The sequence below is a fragment of the Anopheles stephensi genome, chromosome 2 (assembly GCF_013141755.1).
Source record: "Anopheles stephensi strain Indian chromosome 2, UCI_ANSTEP_V1.0, whole genome shotgun sequence".
Classification (NCBI taxonomy): Eukaryota; Metazoa; Arthropoda; class Insecta; order Diptera; family Culicidae; genus Anopheles; species Anopheles stephensi.
The window spans coordinates 48,507,686-48,528,270 of record NC_050202.1 but is presented as its reverse complement, the minus strand read 5'-3'; the positions used below and the strand labels follow the sequence as shown (position 1 = coordinate 48,528,270).

The window sequence follows — 20,585 nt, the reverse complement described above, 5'->3', positions numbered from 1 at the left end:
AAAGCACACACACCGGCCGCTGCTCACATTCAGGTCAAGGATAAAGCACAACCCACCACATGATCTGGTGCCGCCAGTGTTTTTGCACGCTTTCCGAGCTTTTACTTCCTCGCTTGGTTCCGCCTCAACCCATCTACTCCTTCCTTCTTCTCCTCGTTCCCGGTTAACCACTTATCTTCGCATCTTATGCTCCTTTCTTTCCATCCGGGGACGGCCGTATGAAATTAAATGCGCACCGGCAAATGCCTCGCAGCAGCACAAAATTGTTTCATCGTCTGTCAGTCATACGTTGCGTAATTTCGGTGTCCCGTTCGCGGTACGTTACCTGTATGCGATTTTACGCAAATGATACACCCAGTTTTTTTTGCGGTAAGACATCATCAACGGCGGCATCTCGCCCGATGGGATGGGATGAGCCGGTGGATGAGTAGGGCACGGTGTCAAAGTGTCTCTCTGGCATGACACAATGTACATAATTGTGTTGTGATGTTTTGTGGTTTTGCTCTTTTTATTTGCAAATGAACAATCTTTCGATCATTTTTGCCTGTAGGTCATGGTGAGATTGTGTCGTGTGTAGCTTAAATTTTCACGCACCACCTGGAGACAGCTGGAGCCTGGTAGCGCATAAGTGTTACAGTCTGGCTGGGGCTGGATTCGTCTGGGGGTTGGGTTTTTTATGCTGATGCTGAAATATGTTTTGGGATTATACCATGACTCATGGGAGGTTTAGACGTGTGCAGCATAGATGTCCTATAAAAAAGGAATCATTTTTAATTGACATGTCCTTTTTTGAATGTCAATATGGATCCTTGAAGATGAGCTATAGCCGATCGATAGCCTTAAATGAAGAGTCGGTCGTATACTTTAACCTTTAAGCAGGCTGAAGGATATTCGTGAATTGCTTGCTTCTGATCGTCGTCCGATTCCATATGGACTAAAAGGGACCTAAATTGACTTAAGCTTATGGGGTCCTAGTATTTTGAGATCCTACTGAAACAATATTGAGATCATTAGGATCAGACCAAAGTGCCTCAAACTTTATTCCAAAGAGATATGTCATCAACAACTTCTCAGAATATTCTTCACATGAAAGTATTTATTTAGTAATTTAATGAATCAGTAAAATCCTTGGATGTGTGAGAATATTATGAGTTATTTTTCAATATGCATTATATAGTTAAAGATTCTTCTATTAGCTACTTTACTTACTTACCAGGCGCTACAACCGCTCGAGATTTAAGATTGCTCCAACAGTCATCGATATAGCTCACAGTCTTGCATCTGCAAAAGAGGCGAATGAGGTCTCGGAAACCCATATCATACCTCTATAAATAAACGATTTTCAAGTCGACATAAATGATTCAATAAATTCGAAGTCTCAGACCTGCATAAATATATATTCTAAAAAGTCCCAGCTTCGTCGGTCGCGACATGCATTTTGAGTGAAGCAGTTATCTCAGGCTGTAGTTTGACCGGTTAGCAGCCAGAACCCTCGCGCGTTACTCAACATCAATGTTGTTGTCGGTTCTGACTTTTGACTACAGAGAAGTGACGTTTAGGACGACTTCAAACGTTTGGTCACCTCTTTGTACATCACTCCTGCATAAATCAGAGTTCGTTGGCAGGGCCACTTGTGGTGCAACCATTATTGTGATTGAAACTCTAAATGATGAATTTTGACCTAAAATAGGTGGGATTCAACAAGTCATCTCATTCTCATCTCATTCATATACAGCCTGGATTAACCTCATTCTTCATCATCATTGTTGAATTATTTGGCAAACATCCGTGGTATAGGAGAGCTGCCAATCTTTACTCTCTATACCAAAGGCATTTTCAAATCCAGTTTCAATCCACCCAAGTATGGCTTTCATTTTGTAAAAGCTAGACTTTAAATAAAAAAATGTTTCCAACACAGGTGGTAAGAAATTTCCATTCAAATCCCTACTTGGAATGTGACGATGGTCATTCTAACAAGACTCGTATGCCCGATCGATGTTGTACAAGAAAATCTTTGTCTCGTACGAGATTTTCTTTGATTATGCAGTCATGTATGGCATTGAATTGTGACAAGAAAAGATGGGATTGGAATTGCTGCTCTACCCTTCTGGGCCTTGCACGATGTGCTTTATGGTAATAAGTGGTTGATATCTAATGGGTCAATGATTGTCCATTTCGTTTCGTTCTAAGTAGTTGAGTTTAAACCATGAATAAATATTTAATTAGAATCATCATAAGTTTCAATCATGTGGATAAAATTATAATTGGATGTTCGTCTTTGTCTGCAAGCTTCTTTATATTTTACGAATATTTATCGAAGTACTAACAAACAGCCTAGAAAATGAGGAGGTACTGTCATACAGACCTCTCACCTTTAACAGACTTCTTCAAAACTTAAAACTCATCATTCCTTGAGATGAAATCATATTCGCATAACTTCACAATCCCAGGCACAGAACTTTAATCTACCCACCTTACAGAGCAACAAAAAAACCCCGGCATCACTTTCATCCCCAACCTTATTGAAAACCAATTCCTCTACCTAACCTTCAGTGCGGTGGGTGAATGGGAAAACTTCATCGTTCTACGATCGGGGTTCCGTTCCGTTCTCCAGTCTGGAGCTGGAGCCCGTTTGCTAGTATCTGTGAAGTACGTAAACCCGTACTTTAAGTGGCTGGGTAAAGTGCATTGCGGACACCTTCACTAAAAACCTTCTTCAGCATTGTTCGGAGCCGAATAAGGGAGCTGCAGAATGGACGCACACGTAATCAATCGTTGCGGGTGCAATAACCCATTCCCTTGATAGCCTTGCAACAAGGTCAACCCTGTGTCTCACCGTTAAACAAACAAATACGCGACAAAGCATAATACATTCATTTTCTTACTGGTTTTGTACAAGAATTTATACAAGATTTTTCTAGAAGATTGGAAGTCACAATAACTATCACACACGATATGCTCCAGATGCGGTGTGAGTTGTGATGACAGGCTTGTATGCTTCAAATTATCTCCAGACACCGAACTTCTTCAAACAGAGCTTTTTCACTTAGGACATTAGCAAAACCAAAGATTTCTTGTTCCACAGTTCCATATTTGCCTTCGAGCGTGTCGAGCAAAAATACACTTTTGCCTTCCTTTCGGCTTTCATTCCTATTTGCTAGGCTGATGTTTGTAAAACCTTAAGCATTTGGAACTGGGAACCACGACTCCATTGCTCGTTCGTCCAATTTCCTTCCCGACCGGCAACGTCAACGAAAAGTGCATAGTCGGTGTTTTATCAGTCGGAAGCCTGCAGCATCAACTTTACGCTAGGTTTACGCCTCGCTTTATCCATTCCGGTCGTTTGTCAGGAGGCGCCTTAAAATGTCACCATTTTGGTGAGCCCCGTAAAGCGGAAATCCCTCCCTCCATGCAAAAGTGTCTACAACGCAGAAGGACATCAGGCCACTAGGCCACTAGGTGGAACGATGCATGCTACACACACACACACACCAAGGGAGAAAGGAGGGGGGGGGGGGGAAAGGAGAGTTTGGGAATTGTGGGAGGCTGGATGTGGGTTTTGTTTCCACTTAGTAAACCTCTCCATTTTACAACTGAGTTTTGTTCGTACGATTCAACGATGCGAGATAAACATGTACGCACATGTGGGAAGTAACACGTTGCATTGTTAAATGCGACCCACAGTAAATTTGTGCCATTTTATAACCTGTTGACTTCATGTAGTTAGATGCGTGTATGTGTGTATTTACAAAATTTTCCTTCAGAAGGACAAAGCAAAGCGATTTCCATACTTCCGTAATGCTCCTTACGATATACACACCGGTTTCCAGAGTTATAGCATTTTCCCACCCAGACACGTTTTTCAATTTTCGCCAGTAATTCCCCATGCAACACCCCGATAGAAATGATTTGCAGCAATTGTGGCATGATTTGCATGAATCAAGGTTATCTCCTTGAAGGTGACCTCGTTCACACCCGGTACGATTATTCCCAGGCGAAAAAAGGGCCGCCAGGAGTATTGAATTTTATTTTGGATACATTTGCGTGTCACGAAATGTTTTATTCACCGCACATGTGTGTAGAATTGGTAGGTGTTCGTAACCAATCGTGTTGGAAGAATTTGGTAGATTTATTTTCTTATCGTATGTGTGTTATATTGCATATGGGAGTGATGATACCGCTTTTCAACCACGCTCTCCTTTGAATTTCAATGTACAATTCTAACAACTTTATAGGGGTTGTTAGTCAACAAATACTGCGAGATGATACTTCAAAAGTGGCATGATTACCGTAAGCCTGGTAGTTGACAATTCCATTGTGGCATATTTTAATGCTACAAAAATGGCTAACCAACTTAAGAGCAGAACTTGACGTAGCATAAATGAATGATTACGGAATGCCTTTGTAATTATGCTGATTTAATATCAAGAGCGAGCTATTCACATCGCTTCTTGAACTTATCAAGATTCCCACTTGACTGAGCAAGAATATTTTTGTAGTGATGTCAAATTAGCTGCAGTTTCATTTCTATTAGCTACAACGTTGAGTTCGACATCTAGAATGAATCAACATGTAAATCTATTCCCATAAGAGTCAATGCAACGATCGTAGTTAGTTAAGTAATACTAACTCAGTCCTTTTTTTTGGATTGCTCAAATGATTCAAAGGCAAAATTTTAAACAAATAATTACAGTGACGGACAATCGGTAAAAGCACTCTTTTTATTCTAATATAAAAATTATTTTTTTCGATACTTGTACTTAGTATAATTATACCAAAATTTGGAGGAAGCATCTTTCACATCCTGACTTTATGTAACATTTTGTTTTAGTACTAATTTTAAAAATCATTGTTCAAGAATTGAAAAAAATCCTTAGTAAGGTAAAAAATCGGCATACATTTACTGATTGACTGTGTTAAAGACGAACAGTGTGAAACTTTTTTTTTAAGTATATTTAATTTTCTTTAGCCTATTGTATAACATTGTGCTATTGTAAAATAAATTTCATGACGATATTTGAATGACAATAAAAAAGATGCTCATCACTGACGTCAAGATTGGTTCAACGATAGGAACGTTTTCCGAAGACACACTCTCTCTTTCCTTTCTTGGCCTAACGACCTCTTACTAGACTGAATGATACCACGTAGTTGGATATTCAGTCCTCACTACGATTTTCGGAATACCTTAAACTGAATTTTAGAACAAAAACTCGATATGTTTAAATTCGGCATCACTACCTAAATTATTCGATTTTTTAAATAAAGTGGTCTTATTTTATTGTCCAGCACTGTACCAATTCGATGAAATATGAAAGAAAGTAGTTATTCAATTTGGAGATGTTGGTATTACCCGCAATAGTGTTAAGTTTAATTAGATTTATAGGACATTTAAATCAGAAACAAATAAAAAAGTATTCAATAAGCACGGTATGGTCAAGACATTGTTTACAAACATCTGGGGTGGTCAGGTGGCCGAAGCCTTAGCACCGGTTATTGAATTCCGTCTAGGTCGTCTTACCGTACACACGTTTGTCTATTGTTAGCTGAAAAAAGTCAATTTCAATTCAAGAATGCCAGTAATAGCAGGGCAAGTTCACTCAAAACCTCTTAAGTTTGTTGAGTTAAAGAAGAAGATTCTGCGACACGATTTTGGTGAAATACACATTTTGCGATTCTAGCATACCAAGCTAATCCCTTTGAGCAGAACTTTTTTATCAGTTTCAAGATGTCATTTTAAGAGGAATTTGTAGATGATGCTTGTTTTTTTTTATAAGTACTTAGTAGTTTAATATCAGTAGCAAAAGTCATGCACACATCTCTTAAACTACTTCTCTCTATCAACAATTTGTTAAAGCAATCCATTCAGAGAATGATGATCATTGCTAACGCGAAAATCGCACTTTGCTACACAGCTGATTCTATCTCGCTGTATGATCACAACTGTTCCAACATTCGATTCACTTCTGAAAAGTCCATCAATCACGCCACAATGCACCTCATCTACGTCGGGCGAGGAAGAGAAATTCGTGACACAATTAGACCACTACTGACGGTAGCCGGCAGGAAGCAGCAAAAGAGAAAAGCAACACAGAAGTTGCTGGTTGATACATATTGGACAAGGAAATGCCTTCTGTCACATTTCTAAAGGGTCGTAAATACCAAAGTCAACCTCTTTAGTGTAATGTACCCATTGTGTACATCGGGTCGGATATTTATTGGATCATTGATCGTGGTTTTCTCTTTGCGAGGCAAACCTACCATTAAGAAGGTGCAGCTGAACTCGTCAACGAGCCAGTTAACGATTAGTTGGAATAGGAACATAATTTTCCCTCCACCACCAATTTAACCATTTTGTGCACGAGTTTTAAAGTTGTCAATCAGCGAGTCTGTACATATCTCACTTTAACTTGTTACTCAGTTATCAAGTTGTTTAAAAATCTTTTTAAAATAAATTGCATTACCGCCCGAATAACTGCAAAAAAGGACAGAAACAAATGTTCCATCGACACTCATGCAACCAGCGAGACCCTTATGCTTCTGCTCCACCGTATCGATGCAAAAGAGATCAACATAAGCATTCTCGATCTCGGCCAGTGAGTCAATAGCTGACCTGAAATTCATTAAAAAATAAAATCACCTCAACCTGCTAATTGCATGCGCCAAGCAGGTCAACCAGTAAACCGTTCATGAAAACGTTTCTTGGTCAAGAGGAAAGCAGTAGCACAGAAACGCCTAGATTGGGAGCACCACAGCCATCGTCGTCGCCGTCGTCCGGAGATCATGAATTACAGCGTATGACCGAATGCATTATGCAATTTACGGCAGCGTACGTACCGACCGGGTCGGCACTCCCCAACCTACCTCATCTCACCTGCTCCCATCGTTCGTCGTACTGTGCCGGCTAAAAGCTGGCACTGGCATGGCGCAACAATAACACCGTGCTTCGTGCTTCTTCCTTTCTTGTGTTTCGGTGTGCGACAGTGAAAGTTTGTTTACTGCAGCATTGCTTGCCCGGTGTCTGCCAATTCGCGGCGGCACTCCGGTTGGTTTGCAATGTGTGAAACATTAAAATTGATTTATAATGAAAAAAGGCAGACATTTATGCCTAAACTAACGAGAAGAAAGGTTGTACAATAAGGAAAAGTCATTTATTAGGTCATTAAAACAGATGAAATTAAATGTTTTAATTAGTATGTTTTAGTTACTGAACCAACGTAAAACCGTGTTATATTGATGGAAAAGATTAGTAAACTGTACTGCTAGTATAGCAAGTCGCATAAGAGATAGGGAGTACACGATGTCCTTCATTCATCTATCGAGCTATCTAGAATCTTCCATTACGCAGATACCGAGACAATTTTTCATTCTAAGTATCAGAAACCAACAAGCTTAACTTCGGGGAGGTCACGGGGAACTGGTTTTGGATTCTTTCCATGAACGACGTTCTTGTCGTATTCAGCCATGATGGATTAATTTCGTTAAAAGTCTGCCTGCTATCAACTCCATTTGTAAAAGCAATTCAATGAATTTCCGAGAAACATTTTAATCTCTTTCATAGTGGTAGCTATGTTGTTATCCTATTTTTTAAAGACTAAATTTGCGACCTGCCATGTTTGAATGCTGTAATAAAACAATAAAACAGCTCAGTTAAAACTCCAGCTAGACTTCAATATTGCCAAGAAAGAGAAATTCATTCTGCCCTTTTCAATTCTCTCGAACAATCGCAACACATACATATTTGGACGGTGAGGAATTAAATTTATTGTCCATGAACCATAACTTATGCCATGAATATTTTATCGAGAACTGCAATGGGATACCACGAAAAATAATAAAGTACCGTAGTTGTCCTTAGAATACGTTTCAAAATTTGTCTGGAAAATATTATACTTTCTTTTAAATGCTTTTCGGGTTTCCCATGATGTACAAAAGCTTTATGAAATATGAAAATGTGTAATTTTGCATATAAAACCATGAAGCACTTCACCAAATTATCAATATGGCTAGCAAAGGTTGAAAGCAGAGATAATAATTTGGGCAGTAAAGATGGATGCGATTGCATTGGGTATACAACATTTTTCCCTGATACTTCCTTAAAATGAGTTTGAGCTTAAACAAATATAGTTCTGACCCTACACTACATACTGCAAACTCTTGGTTAATTAGCACAAATAATACGTTAAATGCTAATAATTTACTAACACGTTACCATTCACAAGTTTTTAAATCTTATGGCAATTTTGAGTGTTAATTTTTTTCAAAACATTTTTTACACTAGAATAAACTCGATGAGTCGGATATAAACTATGTTCTTGTAACTTTACAGAAATACATGATCATCATTTAACAATTTTTATAACTTTTTAAACACACTATAATATTTTTTCGCCAAGCAGTCAATTCATTCTAGTAACTTAACTTCAAACCAAAATTTAGACGAAAATTGATTTTGGTTTGTTACAATTATTTTTTAAAAATTATTTCTTAAAGGGAATAACATATTTCCATTCAGATTTCAGCTTCAGAATAATTAAAAAAAATATATTTTTTTTATAATTATAATTATATTATAATAATTATATTATTAAAATTATAATAATAATAATCCTATATAAGCTGTCAAAAACTTAAACATAAAAACAAAAATATTTGGGAACCATTAAAAAAGGGAAAGCGTTACAAAAAACCTCTGGATGAAACCGTAAATACTTGGAACACCTTCAAAAAACAGTGGGAAAGCATCAAAAACTTTCGGGCTATCCTGTACTGCTCCGTAGGGAGACAGACTTGAGGCATGTTTAGATTGTATACAAGACAAGTAGATCTTAACACGTAAAGTACTTCTAATCTTAATGTTTTTTTTTTATAGAAAATATAAGTTGGCCTTAGAGTTTTAAGAATTAACAATCTTTTTTTTTAATATGACTTCAATATAAGAAAAGTTATTATTTTACTTGTAAATTTTCTAGAAATTTTCAAGGCTTTTTAAGGGCTATGACAATCCTTAAACGGTTTAGCTCTATGGAAAGGCATTTTAAGTCATTATGCATTATAAGAAGTTCTGACAATATGAACCAACTTTTATGATTATAATCATCATCCATTTACTTCAAGAGAGCTAGTCCTCGTCGAATAGTTGCCATAAATCATTAAGAAATATTTAACGCCTTCAGCTCAGGTAAGGAATGAAGGCCGGAATACTAACGGCCTTTGCTTTAAATATTGAGTTATCTGCATTGAACATGATATGAGTTGTCGAGAAGAGGAATCGTTTGCATCAAAGCGTATCACTGTCACTGGTATGTAGCTTCGTGAACTTGAGCAAATGTGTACGTTGCTTCAACATGATTTGAATATTTCAAATTTCAATACTGCGTTACATACTCGACCATATCGCTCTTTCTAGGAAGAAAAAAGATGCCGAAGAAATGCCGACCGAAGAATCTTTTCCACGTTTGTGCAGCATTCAATTCAGCAGCAGAATGCATATGATAAAGTTGTATAAATTTTGGACCATTTGCATATCAAATAGCACATTGAAAACAGAGCAAGCAGCTTAAAGGGGTGAGCCATTGGGTATTGAAACGATCACTATGGGGGTGTAAAAGGAAGTTTAAATCAAACTAAGCTAACTGTAGAATATTATACACTTTATTTACATTCACGATATTTTAATCAGTCCATACTTATCCAGACTGTGGTGGTGGTGATGTGACACGTTTGCACATCGTTTCCGGAATGCAGACACCGAATTCACTTTCCCTAATGAAACCCGTAGCGCAAATGCAGCAGTGCAGTGGAAAATCGGTACATTGCAGTACCGCTGCGGGCAGGGTGCACAACATTTGTAAACTTCGGTCCGGGGTCATCGCTCTAATGGGGTGAATCGAACCATTATTAGTGCATTACCATTTCACCTTTGCAGGAGACAAAATGTTCTTACTCGGAACCAGCCTCGAGGCAATTGGCAAGAAGTAGCAAAGGAAAACAACACTGGCAAAAGCTTCATTCTAACTAGCAAATTGAAAAATGGCTCTCGGTTTGCATTCGCAGATTTATAGCAGGGCAGTGAAGCCATCACGAACAACTGAGCGGTGAAAACTGGGTTTGCGGGAAAAATATTGTTTTCATTCTTGGCAGTAGCAACCTTTGTTACAGAAGCTGTGCATTGTTACTGCAGAGCGAACAAATATTTGCACAACGTCGATGATGCAGGAAAAACGATTATTATGTATTGGTTATCGATTTTCACCACACATGTTACTCCACTCAGACTGTTCTCATAACCAGACATTACTTTAGGAACCTCGCTCGGATTTATCTCATTTATAGAGAAACAGAAGCCTGGATAATGTGCAGCTAACTTCTGTTAAATGAACATCTCATCTAAGGAACGTTGACAGAGACCAATGAAGCCTGAAGTGATCTTCTCTTTTCTTATCAATGGCATAGTGCAGGGGGCGCCAAGTTGACTACAGTAAAAGATACTCTGTTGCAGTATATACAACTATAGAGTCTTCACCAATATCTTCCAAGCCAACAGCATATTCTAGAGTAACTGGGCATCTGGCAGAATGCGTAGGGAGACACTTTTACATCCTACGCAGCCAGTACAAGATTATTTCAACTGGTTTCAGCTCATGTTCAAGTTACTTGTCATCGCTCTAGTAAGCATTACTATCTAGCAAACGACGTGGGAACATTTGTTAATCAGGTCTGAATTTCATCTACCTTTGAGTTTAATAAATTCACAATCTTGGCACAAGCATAAGGCGAGTATTTTTTGGGAAATTTTATTAGAGTTATGTACTTACTACATCAATATGTTCAAAAACTTTTTACGGAAGATCTTAATCATAAAATGCAATGCATTATAGCGGGCTTGGCTGACTGTTAATGCATTGAATTAGCATTATTTACTGACATTAACTACTCAATTGGCATTCTTCATTATGTACTTCTTTTGATTCTGCAAACAACCTAGAGCTTTCCTAGCTTATGTTTATAGCTATCAAGCTGCATGATTTACCCTTTACTGTTCAGTCAGTCAAGCTTGGTAGAAACAATGGGAAAATTGAGATTTGAATTCAAGCCCCAACCCATTGACATTTGCAAATAGGATATGTACAGTGACGGACTATACATGCATACCAACCAATTTTTTTATTCCAAAATTTAAAAATTAAATCGTTGCTGATTTAAGTTTGCTAGCAAAACTAAATTATTATCTAAAGCAATGGCGGGCCAAGATATTTGGAGGCCCCGAGTGGAATGGCAGTTGAAACCTTCCTTACCAACGAGACACCGAGCCGTCGCTCTTTCCGCTCCAAGGTTGATCCCCCACTGATCTAAAGTTTTTGAATTTTGAGGATGCTATTGTCAAAATTTCTATTTAATTATGCCTAATACAAGTATCAAAATCTGCTGTTTTAAATTCGGGTATAAAAGTGATCCCAATCTATTGTCCGTCGCTGTATATTGTCAAATGAGATGCCATATTTATGGCATATTCTAATATCTGCTTCATACCATGTTTCAAACGAGCTCCTGTGATCGCCAATGTTTGTGGCATTTGTGCCAATGTTTGTGGAATCATTTCACGTAAGCTCAAATTTATTAACTCGGAATATTGATAATGAAAAGGTATGTGTTTGACATGTGAGTGTATCATATATCAGAGCGCTTTTCACAGCGCCGCCCTTCATGTCATAATCAACCATGATTGACTATTATTACTAAGCCCCCAATCAACCCTCAATTAGTTTGTGAAGGATCGAGTATAAATACAACGCTTTAATTGCATAAAACTAGGCGCAAAAAGGATCAAATATCTTAGTTTTTAATTGTAATCGATTATTGATGCATTACGCTATACCATGCTCGATTGTTATTAGCCTTAGACTGAAACATGGAATTAAAGTAAGTTTATAGAATTTCAATATGATATATAATCAGTTACTCCAAATTTATTAGAAATTACTCAAAATTTATGTTGTAACAATTATCACCAATTGTGAACTGGGATCGGACCAGGTTACCGGGATTCAAATCCCATTCGGGGCGTTCTCATGTAGTGAGGATCGATCTTCCAGCTAATTGGTATTGAAAAGTCTAGTAGATAATTGAGTCAACATGACTGAGCCAATCAAGTCAATCTAGTTCCAAAGAATTGAGTGTTAGTAGTTCAAACTTGATGCAATAAGCGGAAGCGCTTTAGCGTTTTGTTTATATTATATTAGCAGGAAACTTCTTCACAAAACTTTACATTTTCCTTTAACATTGGTCAGAACTTGCCTCAACACTTTGGGGGCATAGCGCTTATTGTGCCGGTGATGTTGCACGAGCGCACCTACTCTCCGGAATACAGTTGTCCGATGTACTGTCCCTTACGTGACCAGTTCGACAAACGGACGTCGGCACACACGTGGTCTTACATTTGAAATTCGTCGTTCTACAGTTCCGTTGCTCACAGGGACAGCAGTCAAAAAGTTCGTTCCTTGGACATCGTTCTACAACAAAGAGTCGAACAATGATTAGTGTCTAAGGAGTTTCACTTTAACGGAACAGCATGCGAACTTACTTGGGCGACAGCTACTAACCTCCAGGCAACTGGCAAGAGCAAGCACGGCAAACAGCACTATCATAAGCTACATTTTCAACGTCAAGCAGTCAAGTGTCGGTCGGTTTTGCATTCGCTGTTTAATATCGCGGACTGCATTCAGAGGATCGGCACTGTACAAATAAGGAACCAAATCGAAACATATGTTTACAAGGGGAATATTGATTCTTTTCCTTTTTTTGCTTGACTTTTTAACAAGCTGGCATGGGAGGTACGTGATGCAGATATATTAAATATTGGCACAATATCGATTATGCAAGAATCGGATGGGTGTGAAAAACAATTTGACCGATCTGCTGAAGCATCTTAATTCTGCTTTTGACAAATTTATCGTACGGAATGTTGGTCACATTTTTTTTGTTTGTTTTCAGTTATATTTATATTTGGCTGAATTACGTGAATGCCAAAATTATAAACAATAAAATATACCCATACGATTTACCATAAGAAAGATCGTATAGAGGAAAAATACATTTTATTGCATAAATTTAGGCGCTTAAATATGAGCAAATTTTTTATTTTTAATCTCCCAATATTTGTCCTCTCTAACGTTTGTCATTTGCAAAGGATTTCGTGTGTGTCAATCTTCGATTCGATTGTTATCATGCAAATGTGCCATCGTGCACTTGAGTAAATGTTTACTTAGCAATAGCATGTTCCGAATGTTTTACACACCGAAAACTGCGTAATAGTCGCAGTAACACCATTCCACAGGAACACTCTCGTGTACACTTTTAAGCCAAAAAAAAAACTTTTTCGGTATTGAATGCATTCGATGTAGCTGCATAATAGCATTCAGGTTCATTTGCATGCAAATAGGAAGTAGAACGCTAGAAATAAAAATGGAAGTTGTATTTTTTTGACCTATTAACCAAATTTTCATGTGTTGTTTACACGATAGGTTTTTTGCTGGGGTTAGACTACATCGGGCAGACGAGATAGAACGTACAGCTACTGGTAACTAACAAGTCATAACAAGCAATTATAATTTGAGCATTTTTATTTCCCTACGTATTCCTTCGCTAGTCTCTAACCGTTCCTTTAAAGTCAGTCCAATTGAAACTGGAGTTTATTGCCATTGCGGCGCTCCACGATTGTACGATTTTTGCGAAAAGCACTTGCCAGAACTACTATCCCTCGCATAATCCCTTCGACAGACGCATCCTGTCACACACACACATTTTTACATTCGATTTCCGAACCGAGTCTATAGCAACTGAAAAAATCATTCGTCGAGCATTGTCATAAAGAAGTGAATTGAACCATAATTAATGTATTACACATTTTAACAAACGGAAAACAGTCTTACTTGGAATGCAGCGACTGGCCCCGAGACAACCGGCAAGCAATACCACCGCAAACAACACTAGCAAAAGCTTCATTGTAACTAGTAAATGGTAAGCGTCTGACGGTTTGCGTACGGCGTTTTATATCCAAAAGCGGAACTCAAGCACAGCCACTATTGACGGCTGAGTAACGAAAGCAAACAATCGATGTGTTTACACAGAGCTTTTTTTTTGGTTTCAATTAATTTTTTTCCAGGGGTTATTTCATGCGGAATGTGGATTCTGTTATGCAGAAACAATATATGTTTTTTCGAGTGTTCATTACAATAGAAAATGAGTAATTGAAGCCGTTTTTTAAAATAATCTCCACCTACCAAAGCACTGCTCCAAATGTTGCAACAACTATGCAATATTTGTGGGATCAACTTTTTGCATAATCTAGCTTTGCTTGGACCAACCGATGGAAAGAAAAAAAAATTATGGAAAATTTCTAGTTGCTCTTTGAAGAAGATTCTCATGAGTGTACTACAGAATAACTCTTTAGACACAACGCTATAGGGTAAACTTCATAGTGTTGCTCGTCCCTGCTCGTCTTTTCCTAATGTTGTTGGATTGGTATTCTGGAAATAGAAATGAGACGTAAGTTGCAAAACACTTTAGGACAAACACTATTCCTTCAGTGTTGTGACTCCGCATCCGCATCAACAATTTTCTTGGTTAAAGTGTTCTTAATATGTGCTACTAGCTCTTTTTCTATTTTTATTCCTTTGTTGTACATAAAACGATAAGCAATATCGAATATTCTGTTTCTTTAGGCATCTACATACACACCAATACTCCATAACATATATCCTGGTTGGTTATCTTGCAGTAGTAGTGAAGGTTCTGCTGGGTGGTTTTTGTCGGTGAAAAGCCGAGAGTACCTTGGGGATGGTCCCTTTGTTACGCTAGGCTTCCATCGCTGTTAAGAGAAGAAAACAACTGCTGTTTCCTAGAAGCTCTATTCATCTTTCCTTTTAAATGGCCCGGTGGGAATATGGTCCAAGTGAAACAAAACCACTAAACCATCTTCTTGCTCTTATTACGCGGTGCTAAATAATTATGTTAAGTGGTGTAAGCGAATCATTCACAAATTTCAAAGTAAACAAGAGTTTTTCGTTTTTACAAACACTGACTCTGATATTTTTAAGTCGAGTATGGAAGACTGACATGTCTCTGTTTGTCGTCTGAGCGTATTGTAAATCTGCTTTGAATTCTCTGCATAATTATCGTTTTTGCCTAAAATTATGCCCGATTGACCGATATGCACGAGTTCAGAGTGGGCGAAGATTCATCTCATAAATTACTTTTTATTGTATAAATTTAGGCGCCGAAACAATCGTGTGTTTATTTGCGAATTTATTCCGAATGTCGTATGAAACATATTTACCCTGTTGAAGGTGGAGAAATGATAAAAATCGATGATTCATAATATTAGAGAAATATTCATTTTTATAAACAAAATTATAACTTCCAAGGCAGTATAAAAACAACTCACTAGCATAAAAAAACAAAAACTCGATTGGTGTAGATCTTTGTATCATAAGTCACAAAACGCGTGTACTTTAAAAAAATCGTTGAATCCAACAGAACAAAACACAGAAAACCAATTTTATATTGCTTTATGTGTATTTTTTGTCATAGAGCAACTCTCCGATTAAAGTTCTTTTCCGTGTTTAGTTCATTTCCTCTATGTGATGCTCGTACAAACACATACACACCCAAATAAATGAGGTAAATTAGCGTCATCAGCTTCCGAAAACGGTTCCACGTTCACCGTCCGCTTCGGCTAGACGATAGGAAGGATTGGACACTGCTTCGGCAGAACGCACCGTCCGTTGGGGGTTGTCCGAACGAACCCAATCCTACAGTAGCAACCGCAGTAGCAGACTTTGCTGCACACTTGCACGGACCGTCCGGAGCAAGTGTTGTCGTAACATAAGCCACATACTTTCAGTACCTCGTTGCGTCCACAGGTGCCTGCCGGATGGGAAGAATGGATTGAAACAAAATTGTAACAGATTGCGTCGTCAAGCTCCGGACCCGGACCGACTTACGTATGGGGCAGCTAGCTCCTGGCGGCACCGGAACTAGTCCTTTAAACGCTTCCTGCGACTGGCTGCTGGTGCTGAAAGTCGTAGCAGAAAGATTCCGGACGGTGGTGGACTGAGCGTCACAGATACCGCACCCAGCAGCAAACAACAAAACGATCACCCAATTCATTCTCGAAGACACTCGGTGACTCGGTGGTTGGTCGTAACGCCGTTCCAGTCCAACTGTCCAATATCGATCGAAAAGCTCGAAAAGCTGGCAGAAAACATACCGGCGAACCTTTACACTTCAGCTGTGCAAATCGGTAATCGATGTCTGTTTTCCATTCCGTTCCGGCGAAATATTGCGATGGGAAGCGGGGACGGGGGAGCACTCGCGAGGCAGGAAGTGGTTTGTCACTTGCAACAGTTTCTAGCATTTGTCGCTGTCGGTGGCTGCCTGACTGATCGACGAGGAAGGAGAAGTGCACTTCAATGGACGCCATTTCGCCGCACCCACCATCGCAGGACGGGCCAGCAGCACTATCTGCTGACGTTTTAAGAGGAGTTCTTGAAGTTTTTGAATTTGAGATAAAACGTTCCCTCTGATATGCGTGAAGGAATAGCGTAGCAATGCTCTCTTGTTTCAATCGTTATCGTGCATACGTGTTGCTGCCACTCGTGTCTTGGAGCACTTGAGTAAATGTGTTCTTTGCGTCAGCAGGATTTGAATATTCGCTGCTTCAATCCTGTGTCATATTCACTGTCATACCTTTCTTGGTAAAATGGATTCATGCCCTCCTTTCGGAAAGACGATGAAAAATTCTCACTCTAGATATTGAATGCATTCGACAGTGCTGTATAAACTATGCGACATTTACATACTAGCTAGAGATCGTTTGAAATGAAAACTCGTCAAATATTGAATGCAAAGGAATTTTACGCTTTATTTTCGTTCAACCTTTTTGCTACTCTAATCACAGAAACAGGGCTTTTATTTTGGACACAGCTTTGGGCGAACGCAGTTACCGAACTGATTTTCCCTCACGAAACCATTACGACAAACGCACCCTGGACGGCAGACGTCCGGACAATTGATGTCCTGCTCGCTGCAATACTTTTGCGTACAGGGCACGCAACAGGTGAAGCTCTCATTTCTTGGACATCGCTCTGCAGAAAGCAAGTGAACCATACGATTAGTGTGTTAGGCCTCCGGTTTTACCTTTGCAGGGTTTCCCAAAAGGGTCTTACTTGGAATGCATCGGCTGGCTTCGAGACAACTGGCAAGCAGTAGCACGGCAAACAACGCTAGCAAAAGTTTCATTCTAACTGGCCTGGGAGATGTCTGGTGCACAGTCTCCTCCTGGAAACTTTATATCCATGTTCAATTCCGGAGAATCGGAATCTGCTGTTCCCAACTGAACAATGAAAACAAGGAAACGATACAAACATGTGTACAATTGGGATGTTTTTTTTTTTCCTGCTCGTTTCATGGATTAAGGTGCAGTATTATACGGAATGAGTACCGTTTCTTCCGAAGTGTACAAATATTTGAAGAATGGGGATTATGCTGGATAACGGAAAGGTTTTATTGAGATTAAAAACGCAACGAATGGATTATGGAAGCAGTTCGTTTAATTTATCGGATTTTTAACCTTACTGACTCTTCGTCAGTGGACGAGTAACTAGCGGCTCCGGTCTTCATGGCAGGATCGAACAATCAATCCTGTCTGTACCGACTGACTATCCAGTTACGCGTAACCTATAAGATGAGAAAGTCAATGAAGGCAAGCCAAAACCTCCCGAGTTTGCAGCTCCGAAGAAGAGAGGAAGTCTTTTATCAATAGTTAAGACTAAATTTGATGCGCCTGAAGTTATACTATCACTCTGATAGATAAATAGACTTTCTCGCTCATCAATTCACCCTGATTCAACTCAACTTTAAGGCCTTTATGGATGACTTCCTAATACTTACCTAGTTGCGTTGTCCGGTGTCATTGTAATGACAATTTTAATTGATTGGCATTATATTCTTCATTGACATAGCTTGGATTTTCCTAAATTCTTGATTTATTGTTATTCACTTCATTTTTTGATAATAAATATAAGCAATTAAAATTGCTTCTCTCCACTGCGCTTTTTTCAAGGTTTCTTCGTACTTTTCCTTGGCTTGGGGCAACTATTCGCCAACACGCACGGGCCCCCAATCACACGCCGTATGTAATCCGGTTTGCAGAAGCATCCAGCGACACACAGATCGGGACAACTGTTCTGCTGCTTTGGTTTGGAACAGGTCGGTTCGTTGCACGGTCCACAGCAGATGAAAACTTCATTCTTTGGACAAGCTTTTAAAAGGAGTAAAAAGTGTGGATTTTATAATTAAAAAAGGCACTTAAATCTCCTTCAAATTGAATCCAGATATGCACTATTGACTGAAAGTTAGCCATCAAAATCGCCTCTGCTAACACACTTACTCCGTTTTTCCTTGCAAGGGTCCGAAAACACCAGACTTGACCCGCTTTTTGCCTGGGCAAGTGAGAAAACGAGCAACAGGAAAGGAACTGTTATTTCGAATCTCATCGTGTATGGGAGGTATACGTCCGAACCGGAGATAGAACCACTGATAAAATGGCACGGCGCCCAAAATACTGTCTCCAACTGACACTAGACGGTAGACTGCACTGAGTGTAAACAGGGCAACTCCGTGCAACAGTTGTGCACATAGAACCTTCGACAAGAATTTCACATCTGTGCCAAAAAAAAAAATTCATCAATACAAGTACCAATGATCTTGAAAATGTAGCAAAACATGACCTCTTTCACGCGCGTGTTTCAGCCATGGTGGGCACGTTATAACGATTAGGTTGGTTATCTGTGTTATGTTAAGGAATTACCTCCTACAGCAGCATTCATTCGTCTATCAAAAATAGTTGTAATCAGACAACTACCCATAAAATTCTACTATATCTTATGATGATGACTTCACGGAAAATTGTTTTTTTCCGAAGGTAAAGAGCTCAAGGACACAGTTCCCAGAGTATCAGTAAGACTCCAACATATAGCTTGTCTTATTGTTGGCTCGTCATCATCAGAGATCGGCTCAGATTATCTCTATTAACTTTTGTAATCGCTTGCCTTTGTAGAAACATATTACCGTTTCTAGATCATCTACGTATTTGCTGGAGTAATGGCCTAGCCGATAACCTGGAAATGTTTGTTGAAGCCTTATGAAGATTTTAGTGAGTAAGACATGATTGTAGTCAGGGGATGATCCCCAACTCATGGATCTCATGGAGGTCTGTTCCCAGATTTACTTCTTCTTCTTCTTCTTGGACTAAAAACTTCTTAGGTCATGCCTGCCATTTCTGACTTACTAGACTTAATGATACCGCATAGTTGGATAGTCAGACCTCACTTTGTGGGAGCGGCCCGAATTGGATTTGAACTCCCATCTAGCAGTATGAAGACTGGCGCCACTGTCACAGCTACCACCGGGCCCCGGTTCGCAGATTAACTCCATGACAAAAAGTTCATCGATGTAGCAGTTCAATCAGCTACTGGTAATAACAATTGGCTATGAGATGGAAGCTGCGGCTGACGCTCTTTTATCAAGTGGTTGCAACGCCAACAGGTGTGCCATAGATTCTTCTTCTTCTGTGGCACTACAACCTCGAGAGGTCTCGGCCTGCCATTGCTGGCTTTCTGTGACTTAATTTTACCCGTAGAAAAGTAGTCAGCCTTTCGTACGGGGAGGCGGTCTGGATGGGATTTGAACCCCGGCACTGCCGTGTGAAGACCGGCGCCGCTGTCGCCTCGGCCACCGGACCGACCCAAAAATCTGCACTATGGGCGGCCACCGGACCGCCCCATAGATTACCACACCATAAAACAAATCTAGGTGATATTTTAAAGTTCGAAAAGCATCCAACAGAACAGGGCAGATAGACCTAGTAATATGTGACGTAGAGCTTAATTCTGGGAGGTTGTAAAACCAATACACAACGATAAAAAGCACACAGAGATACAGATTATACCAATAAAGGAGGATTATACCAAGACCAAAAAAGGAAAGCAGTGAGATAAATTGAGTAAAGGCACATGGTTAACGAGGTCTGCATGGCTGGACTAGAGGATAATGAATGCCACCTGGCTTTATAATCCATGAAGATTCGGACAAATTTCGAGATACTTGATCCTATGAAGTTAAAGGCAAGAAGCTAAAATATCAGAGCCAGTGGTGGTGAATCAAGCCCCCTTTGAGGCAGCCCTTAGCCTGTATCAGCCCTGAGCAGAATCAATGTTGATGGCCTCTAACAGGCGGAATCTGTTAACTGGGTCTGAATAAGAGTTCTGAATAAGAGGAGGCATTATACGAGTGCCCCTATGGTGTTCTACTTACTTACTTATCAGGCGCTACAACCGCTTTGCGGTCTTGGCCTGCTGCAACAATTCTCGATACCGCTCACGGTTTAGAGCCGCCGTCTGCCAATCCGTTATCCCGGCCGTTCTGGCGGACGCATCAGCGCCATCACTCCATCTCAATTTGGGCCTACAACGCCTCCTCTGTCCTTGTGGACGGCCTAAAAGGACTTTACGGGCTGGGTCGTC

At 39.6% G+C, this 20,585-nt stretch overlaps 3 protein-coding genes and 1 long non-coding RNA gene across 10 annotated transcripts in view; 1 reads left to right on the top strand and 3 right to left on the bottom strand.

Annotated features, from left to right (window-relative positions):
• Positions 1-20,585, top strand: part of LOC118508335 (UDP-glucosyltransferase 2-like) — a 41,998-nt gene that overhangs the window by 6,576 nt on the left and 14,837 nt on the right. The window lies entirely within an intron of this gene.
• On the bottom strand, positions 12,282-13,979 carry LOC118508339. Its single transcript, XR_004905785.1, has 3 exons — positions 13,932-13,979; positions 12,584-12,735; positions 12,282-12,512 (listed from the first exon to the last, which is right to left on the bottom strand). It is a non-coding gene; the product is annotated as an uncharacterized LOC118508339 (long non-coding RNA).
• Positions 16,914-17,301, bottom strand: LOC118508338 (cysteine-rich venom protein 1-like). Its single transcript, XM_036048016.1, has 2 exons — positions 17,229-17,301; positions 16,914-17,147 (listed from the first exon to the last, which is right to left on the bottom strand). Exons 1-2 carry the CDS (start codon positions 17,299-17,301, stop codon positions 16,972-16,974), a joined length of 249 nt encoding a protein of 82 aa, XP_035903909.1. The 3' UTR covers positions 16,914-16,971.
• Positions 18,012-18,695, bottom strand: LOC118508337 (chymotrypsin inhibitor-like). The gene is made up of 2 exons (XM_036048014.1): positions 18,452-18,695; positions 18,012-18,322 (listed from the first exon to the last, which is right to left on the bottom strand). Exons 1-2 carry the CDS (start codon positions 18,555-18,557, stop codon positions 18,120-18,122), a joined length of 309 nt encoding a protein of 102 aa, XP_035903907.1. The 5' UTR covers positions 18,558-18,695; the 3' UTR covers positions 18,012-18,119.

Bases quoted from the DNA above. Each gene is read 5' to 3' on its own strand.
- LOC118508338 (XM_036048016.1), bottom strand. From the start codon at position 17,301: ATGAAACTTTTGCTAGCGTTGTTTGCCGTGCTACTGCTTGCCAGTTGT. The intron at 17,148-17,228 runs GTAAGACCCTTT...TGCTTTCTGCAG, and splicing joins AGCCAGCCGATGCATTCCAA to AGCGATGTCCAAGAAATGAG.
- LOC118508337 (XM_036048014.1), bottom strand. From the start codon at position 18,557: ATGAGATTCGAAATAACAGTTCCTTTCCTGTTGCTCGTTTTCTCACTT. The intron at 18,323-18,451 runs GTAAGTGTGTTA...TCCTTTTAAAAG, and splicing joins CCCTTGCAAGGAAAAACGGA to CTTGTCCAAAGAATGAAGTT.